The sequence below is a fragment of the Coregonus lavaretus genome (assembly GCF_964263955.1).
Source record: "Coregonus lavaretus genome assembly, contig: HAP1_SCAFFOLD_6546, whole genome shotgun sequence".
Lineage (NCBI taxonomy): Eukaryota > Metazoa > Chordata > Actinopteri > Salmoniformes > Salmonidae > Coregonus > Coregonus lavaretus.
This window is the reverse complement of record NW_028157800.1, coordinates 1-9,286: the sequence shown is the minus strand read 5'-3', so window position 1 is coordinate 9,286 and position 9,286 is coordinate 1. Positions and strand designations below refer to the sequence as shown.

Sequence of the window (9,286 nt, the reverse complement as noted above, 5' to 3'; positions counted from 1 at the left end):
ATTCGCCAACAGTCGACTACGCATCACAGACCACTCCCAGTCCGAGAACTGAAAATGACAACTTTATTTATGTTATTTTGCAATATAATACACAATTCACATTACATATGCTGAGTCATCGACAAAATACACTGATAAATAAATAAAAGTATGTTGATGTTGCGTCTCCAACTATCATAAGCCACTGTCAATTCTCTCAAAGACAAGCAAATAAGAGCAGCAGTGAAACATCATGCAGTGAATCATCTCAACCATCTCAGCCAACAACAACAGTCAGGCCAGTCAGTCGAGGCCACTTCCAGACAAAGGATCCCTCCCAAATGGTACCATATTCCCAATGTAGTGCACTACTTTTGACCAGAGCCCTATGGGCCCTCTTCAAAAGTAGTGTACTAAATAGGGAATATTATGCCATTTGGGACGTATTGAGAGACCCACGAGTAAACAGTCCATCCTACTCAGTCTCCTTCATCCACATGATGTCACCCCTGCCCTAGTCCCACACAGAGCATCTCAATGCAAATGACTAATTTCAAAGGAAACATGGTAAGAATTAACAAGATATAGACCATATTTGGATATCACCCCCACAGTGCACTGCAGACCATCTCAATGCAGATGACACATTTACAAGCAAACGTTGTATAGCAAGACACAATTAAGATACAACTTGGATACAGCTTAATTTTATTTACACGAAGGCAAATATTATTTGTTATGAACATTATCAATACAAAATATCAAGAGACAGTAAACATTTTCAAGCATCTGTGATATCCTCTTGCATGTATTTCTTTCCACACAATAGAAAAAACTACAACAACATATTTCATATCTAATAACTCTGTGTACCCAATATACAAAAACTACAACAGGTAACACAGCAAATACTGTACCTCATTAAAAACAACCAACACATAAGTCTACTCAGAATACTTAATTAATTCTCAAAGAGCCACCATTTACATAACAGTACTTTGTTACATCATTTTTGTTTCATCAATAAAAGTTTCTTTACTCCTACATTTTGACAGATTTGTGGACCAAATTTTTCTCGTAATGATAAATAATAAAACATAAATAAATGCCTGCATTTTTCTCTTGAATTTTCTTCCCTTCCTCTTATGAATATCATGTTTGTACTTATAGGCTACTTAAAAAATACTGTGAGGGTGTGAGTGTGTGTTCTGTGCGTAGGAAAATACACAATACGAACACACATAAATAAACATACAAAAAAAAAACATTTAAAAAACATACATCATAATCTTTCCGTATTGCATTGATGGAGTTTGGTGCAATAAAGTGCTAACAAAGAAACACTGTCCTTTAATGACACTATAGATTTAAAAAACATAACTGGAATTGATTTGGGGTCTTATTTTCTTATTTCTGTTCATAAAGAAAATACATATAAGATGACTTCAGAATGTATTGCAAAAGTATGACTTTGTCTTTGCTGTAAACAACTGAATCACGCCCATTGTTATTTTAAACAATAATTAAATAGTTTTGGTCCTGTAGAAGGCATTACAGAAAACTAGTCTTCACTGCGTGAAAGACTTGTACTCACAAATACAGTTGGTACCAGCATTAGTGGGAGCAGTTGGCATTGTACCGCAATAACAAAACAACAACCTTGCAGTGCAAAGAATATCTATCGATTTTCAAATGCATACATTAGAATGTCAGCCCCTTTCAAAGCACTTGGGATAACAGCTCTAATCCTTTGTAGACAAAACTTACCAAGGTGCACTCCCTCACTCTCAGCCACATGATTGGTCCCTGATTCATCAACTACTTGTATAAAGCACAGGAGGTTGGTGGCACCTTAATTGGGGAGAACGGGCTCGTGGTAATGACTGGAGTTGAATGGTATCAAATACATTAAACACATGGTTTCCAGGTGTTTGATGCCATTCCATTTGCTCCATTCCTGCCATTATTATGAGTCATTCTCCCCTCAACAGCCTCCTGTGGTATAAAGTGGATAAAGCTCATTGGGCTCTCACCTCCTTTTCTAAGTTCCCTTGCTGTGGTCCATGTCAGACCCCACAGAGACGTACCATTCTTCACAGTCATACAGAGAGTTCGGCCCATTCCCATGCTTTAACCAACTTTAGAGAACACCACCATTTTGCAGTCCTATTGTGCATCTGAAAAGGCACCTTATTCCCTATATAGTGCACTACTTTTGACCAGACTCCGATGGAAACACTCTCACCACAGATCTGGAAGCTCACTATATAGGGGATAGAGTGCCATTTCGGACACCACCCTATTCTCCTGAGTGAGCTTCCAGGTCTGTGATGAGAACGTTTCCATCGGAGTCTGTGGCCTGGGAACTAGTATGTCTGTAGTAGGCGTTTCCCAGGGACGGTAGTCTGCGGAAGCGTGTCCTGTTCCTCTTGTAGACAAGCCAGAGCACCGCCACCAGCACGGTGAAGATCAGCATGGCCACCAGGACCGCGGCTGGGACGATACCGTGGTGCAACCCTGGAAGAGACACAGAGGGGTGAGTTTACTGGACACTGAAGGCTCTGTTAGTCATGGAGGCTGCTCCCAAGATACCTTTTTGTTGCCAAATTATGAGAATGTAAATGAGAAAAACCGCATAACTGTCAATAGCCTCAATTACATACATACCATTTAGTGGCTCCACTTCTACCTCAGGGATCGTATCTGCAAAGAAGACGATCTGTTTAACTTGACTGATCTATAGATGTGTGTGTGTGCGTGCATTGTGTAGAACAAAGTGAATCCATTCTCTCCTTTCCTGTCCTCATTCCATATTTCACGAGTAAGACATAGGTGGAATATATACATACATGTACACTGTACAACTGTATAACACAAAGCATTGTCATAATAGCAGTTGGAGGTTAGTGAGAGGCTGCGTTTACATAGGCAGCCCAATTCTGATATTTCTTTCAATTATTGACAAAAGATTCGATTGTTCAAAGGACCAATTATTGGCAAACGATCTGATTTGATTGGTCAAAAGACCAATTAGTGGCAAAAGATTTGGGCTGCCTGTGTAAATGCAGCCAGAATGTCTCTACTCCACCTAAGTTAGTTTTGCAGACGAAGCCCAGTCTCTCAGTGCACTGACAGAGAAGCCACATCCCATCAGACACCCTGGTGGACACACAGGTGTCTGCTGTCAGCAGGCTGGGGTCTGGGGCCTGGAAGTTCCAGTTGGAGTAGTCCATAGGAGAACCATCAAACCATGCCATGGAGTCCGCTAAATTGGACCAGACAAACAGATACAATTTTTAATAAAGAAGTTGTGAATTGGTTCATTTGACCCCTCTCCTTCCCCCTGCAACTCTGCCCCAGGTCATGGTGTTTTCTTTTCAGTGCTTCAATCAACTCAGCAGGTAAAACACTAAGTAAATAAATAGTATCAAAATACTACTTAAAAAATTTGAAATTCATTATGTTACTAAACCTATTAAGCTGTGTCTTATCCCAGTTCTGTCCGAAGCACTTACATTGTCTGTCTTTTGCCAGCATTTGGTTTATACTGTACGCCAAGGCTGCTTATTTTGACGAAAAGAGAGGAAACTTGGGGGAAGCGTGTGCTTACTGTCAGTGTTGAAGAACATCCCCAGCCAGATGATTTGATGTGGGAAGCCATACGACCACAGCTGCTCCAGGACGAACCTGTTTTCCGTCTCTGTCTCTATGGTCAGGACATCTGATGTGTTTGCTGGAAGAGGGAAAAACCCACCAAACCTTAATTATTATATGTTTATTACAGAGCATAAAGGCAATACTCTGTGAACGTTTTGCACCCTCAGATCTATAGCTACAGTACAGTATTAACTACTAGAATGGAGCTAATACATGGATCCCATAGGGGGAGCTCTCACCAAACATTACATTTTGGACAATTACAACAGGGAGTCATCACAAGGAAATTCCCATAGACAGAGATCCATAAAATCCTTGATCCATCCTAGCATGAGACCTAATTGGCTCCATGGTGTACTGGAGACCTACCACAGTAGGATGAAGTTGCTGAAGTTAGGAAAGTTTTGCAATTTCTTATTATGGATTAAGGTTAGAATTTGTACAGGGGAATCTGATCCTAAATCTGTGCTTGAGGGCAACATCTGCCCAGAATTCCTGTACCTTTGTGTCTGCAGTGCTCTCTGGCCTCATCCAGGGTCAGTCTCTGGACTACAGGCTCAAAGCTGTAGCAGCTGGCTCCAAACCTCACCCACGTCGATGGACACACAACCTCATAGGTGGTGAATGCATTACTCTCTATGGGAGAAAATGATGAAAAGCAGTATTGTGCATTTGAAACTCTTGAGGAGGGACTAACAGCACAGTAAGCTTTAGTAGCCACTGCTTTATAATATGCTAGGACCTAGGCCATACTCACTAGGTGGTGGGATATGACACAGGGCTCCCTGGAGCGGCATCTCACAGTCGGCCCTCCTCCAGCCCCCGGTGACGTCCATGTACACACAGTCCCCCAGAATGAAATCATCATCATCGGCCGCGTCCCAGTGGGTGAAGACCGTGTCACTGCCATCAGACCACTGGTAGTTGATCCCATCCTGTAGGGGCATACAGTCACAGGCAGGAAGGGGGTCACACACACTCTTAAGGTGAGCCTACGTTGCTAAGGCGGGTTGCTAAGGGAGAGGACGGGGTTGTAGGTCATGTTATGCAACGGAGCAGGAAGAGTAGAGTGTAGCAGGCAATGTTAAAAGGTTTGGCTTGGGGGAAGTGTGGTGTCTATATACCAATGTGTGTGTGTGTGTGTGCGTGCATTGTGTAGAACAAAGTGAATCAATTCTCTCCTTTCCTGTCCTCATTCCATATTTCACGAGTAAGACATTCCTTGAGCCTCTGGGATTCTTCGATCCACATGTTGTGAGTGGTTCAGAATTCCTCCCAGCCGGGCCGGCAGATGAGAAAAACAACTCCCATACTGTGTGAGTGAAGCACAAAACTGCGCCCCAAATGGCACCCTATTCCCTACATAGTGCACTACTTTTGACCAGAGCCCTATCAGCCCTGAACAAAAGTAGTGCACTATAAAGGGAATAGGGTGCCATTTGGGACACAACCATAGTTATGCACGGGCTGTGGGCCAGAAGGAAAGCTCTGGGAAGCACACTGGACAACTGCAGTAATGGGATAAGTTACATCTATCTATAAGCCAGTGTGATAAATATCTCTGTTTGTCACAGGATATCAGCTATAAGCCTTATATTGGTATATAAACACCAAACATATTCATATAAGAGTTGTAGAAATGTGAATGTGTGTATGTGAATAGAAAGTGCCCAAATGGGACTTAGTAGGCCTACTTCTGATTTGAGGAGATCAGATACATTTGGTTATGATATGGTGCAAACATGCTGTGAATAATTACAAAGATGAAATCACCATGCTTCGACAGAATGACATGGACTGGAGAGGGAGAAAGCGAAAGCATCAGAGTAAACAGACTGTCAGATGCACATGGTCTCAGGCATTTCTGTATTTTCAACATGACTTCATTGTGGCCATGCTGTTTATAAAAGACCTCTAGCTAGTGCGCTTAGCTGTTTCCTTGTTTCTACTATACACACTCCTAACATCATCAAAGGTCAATTCATGCCACCAACTTCAACATGCTTGTTAATGAGCATTATCTACACACACACAAACACACACACACACACACACACACACACACACACACACACACACACACACACACACACTTCACACTCAGCCCAGGCAGGTAGCAGTACTCAGCAGTCTAGTATAATACCTACGTCTTGACTATACAGTCCAATCCAGTGGGGGAATGCCAATCTATTGACAAGGACAGTAAGGAACGCCTGGTGGAAGGGGTCGGTAACGCTCACTAGCTCAGACTCAGACTCTAAGCACATATGCAGCGCCTCGTACCAGCTCATGTTGCCACGGACAACCCTGTAGCTGCGGTTCTTGTACTCAATATTGTCAGGGAGAGGGTGGAGGTAGGGGTGGGATGGGGGTTTAGTTGCGTCTGTTGCAGGGAAAGAGAGAGGGAGAGGGGGAGAGGAAAAGATAAGAGAGATTGTTTCAGGAGGAAGCAAGGGCATTGATTTGTCACAAAATCAACAGAAACACTCATTTCTTTGTTCAACAATTCCTGAAGGGGATTTCTCTCATTTTGAGAGCACAAAATAGGAAGCTATAACCAAAAACAACAGTTTAATTGATGAGGTAATACAGACATGATTGGTCTCAGCTCTGTGCTCTGAAAATAGGCCCCAATGTGTCAATGAGAGCCTGAATGAGGGTGAGTGCGTGACACAGAATGCATGCAGACAGAGGGGAGTCCTACCTTGGGGTCTCTGACAGACAAAGCCATACCCACTCTCTGTGCACTTTTCATCGAACCACTTCCCTGTCAGGTGGAAGTTGTGGTTGTTGGAGAGCACCGTGCACAGAGGATCGTCCCTGCCCAGGGGCCCGCTCAGCCACTCATCCTGCAGAGGGGTGCCCACGTGCACACACACACACACACACACACACACACACACACACACACACACACACACACAGAAAGGCACACACAGACACACACACACATAGACAAACACACAACACCCCCCCCACCCTAATCAATACACTATACAGAGAACATCCCCAAAGCACAAAGACAATGTCAATATTTGATGTTGCATTTAACCTAAAATCTCCCTAGAGGAGGTCTTACCGTCAGAGGGTTCTTGGGTTCTACAGGGGACCAGTTGGTGTAGCTGACAGGTTTCCCATTGGTCCATTTCATGGTGTCCTCATCCCGTAGACCAATCCAAATGCCCACTGTCCCGCCCTGGAGCAGCATGGTGATGTACGCTTGCTCGATCTCGTCTTCGATGGCGACCAGCGTGCCTTGGAAAGAGGAGCAGATAGACTGGGCGTCTCTCCAGCTTTTCCCCTCCTCAGAACTGTTGGGGAGGTGCAGCAGGAGACACTGCCAGAATACACATAAAACACAGGACAGAAATTTAGCAAGGTTTTGGTATAGTTCCTAGATCAGTGAGTTTTTTCCTTGTACGGTCAGATGGCCAAGAGAAACTGAAATCAAATCAAATGTTATTGGTCACATGCGCCGAATACAACAGGTGTAGACTTTACAGTGAAATGCTTACTTACAGTTGTGGTCAAAAGTTTTGAGAATGACACAAGTATTGGTCTTCACAAAGTTTGCTGCTTCAGTGTTTTTAGATATTTTTGTCAGATGTTACTATGGTATACAAAAGTATAATTACAAGCATTCCATAAGTGTCAAAGGCTTTTATTGACAATTACATTAAGTTTATGCAAAGAGTCAATATTTGCAGTGTTGACCCTTCTTTTTCAAGACCTCTGCAATCCGCCCTGGCATGCTGTCAATTAACTCCTGGGCCACATCCTGACTGATTGCAGCCCATTCTTGCATAATCAATGCTTGGAGTTTGTCAGAATTTGTGGATTTTTGTTTGTCCACCCACCTCTTGAGGATTGACCACAATTTCTCAATGGGATTAAGGTCTGGGGAGTTTCCTGGCCATGGACCCAAAATGTAGATGTTTTGTTCCCCGAGCCACTTAGTTATCACTTTTGCCTTATGGCAAGGTGGTCCATCATGCTGGAAAAGGCATTGTTCGTCACCAAACTGTTCTTGGATGGTTAGGAGAAGTTGCTCTCGGAGGATGTGTTGGTACCATTCTTTATTAATGGCTGTGTTCTTAGGCAAAATTGTGAGTGAGTCCACTCCCTTGGTTGAGAAGCAACCCCACACATGAATGGTCTCAGGATGCTTTACTGTTGGCATGACACAGGACTGATGGTAGCGCTCACCTTGTCTTCTCCGGACAAACTTTTTTCCGGATGCCCCAAACAATAGGAAAGGGGATTCATCAGAGAAAATGACTTTACCCTTGTCCGATCCCTGCACCTTTTGCAGAATATCAGTCTGTCCCTGATGTTTTTCCTGGAGAGAAGTGGCCTCCTCGCTGCCCTTCTTGACACCAGGCCATCCTCCAAAGGTCTTCCCCTCACTGTGCATGCAGATGCACTCACACCTGCCTGCTGCCATTCCTGAGCAAGCTCTGCACTGGTGGTGCCCCGATCCCGCAGCTGAATCAGCTTTAGGAGACGCCCTGGCGCTTGCTGGACTTTCTTGGGCGCCCTGAAGCCTTCTTCACAACAATTGAACCTCTCTCCTTGAAGTTCTTGATGATCCGATAAATGGTTGATTTAGGTGCAATCTTACTAGCAGCAATATCCTTTCCTGTGAAGTCCTTTTTGTGCAAAGCAATGATGACGGCACGTGTTTCCTTTCAGGTAACCATGGTTAACAGAGGAAGAACAATGATTTCAAGCACCACCCTCCTTTTAAAGCTTCCAGTCTGTTATTCTAACTCAATCAGCATGACAGAGTGATCTCCAGCCTTGTCCTCGTTAACACTCTCACCTGTGTTAACGAGAGAATCACTGACATGATGTCAGCTGGTCCTTTTGTGGCAGGGCTGAAATGCAGTGGAAATGTTTTTTGGGGATTAAGTTCATTTTCATGACAAATAGGGACTTTGCAATTAATTGCAATTCATCTGATCACTCTTCACAACATTCTGGAGTATATGCAAATTGCCATCATAAAAACTGAGGCAGCAGACCTTGTGAAAATTTATATTTGTGTCATTCTCAAAACGTTTGACCACGACTGTACATTCCCAACAAGGCAGAGTTAAAAAGTAAGACATATTTGCTAAAAAAGGAAATAGTAACACAATCAAAAGAATAACGAGGCTATATACAAGGAGTACTGTTACTGAGTCAATGTGCAGGGGTACGAGGTAGTTGAGGTAATTGAGGTAATACAGTATGTACATGTAGGAAGGGGTAAAAGTGACTAGGCAATCAGGATATATAATAATGGGTACTAAACTATACACACTTCCATTTAAGCCCTACTATGCAGAAGCTTTTAAATGAATCAAAGGATGGGAGAGGAGGTAAACCTTGTGTCCAAAGTAGAGCCATCTCTCTGGACAGCCTCCGATGTAGTGAGGCTCTCTGGGAATCTCCACCACGGACACGGTCCGGCGCTTACATACGTGAGCGTGGAGACCGCCACACTCACCCGCCGACCACTGACCTGTTGGTCAAAACACGTCAAAGAGGACTCGGTCATGGTGTTTTTTGTGTGTGTGTGTGTGTGTGTGTGTGTGTGTGCCTGTGTGCTCACCTGAAAGAGAGGACATTGTCACACACTGTTTCTGTTTCACTGGGGCATCATGGG

At 43.7% G+C, this 9,286-nt stretch overlaps 1 protein-coding gene across 1 annotated transcript; it reads right to left on the bottom strand.

The window, feature by feature from the left end:
• Positions 1–545: 545 nt before the first annotated feature.
• LOC311124914 (secretory phospholipase A2 receptor-like) lies at positions 546–9,260 on the bottom strand. Its single transcript, XM_084199010.1, has 11 exons — positions 9,233–9,260; positions 9,006–9,142; positions 6,716–6,973; positions 6,341–6,485; positions 5,784–6,019; positions 4,394–4,571; positions 4,138–4,272; positions 3,590–3,712; positions 3,068–3,244; positions 2,647–2,682; positions 546–2,496 (listed from the first exon to the last, which is right to left on the bottom strand). The coding sequence occupies exons 1-11, from the start codon at positions 9,246–9,248 to the stop codon at positions 2,279–2,281; spliced, it is 1,659 nt and encodes a 552-aa protein (XP_084055136.1). The 5' UTR covers positions 9,249–9,260; the 3' UTR covers positions 546–2,278.
• Between the last annotated feature and the right edge of the window lie 26 nt (positions 9,261–9,286).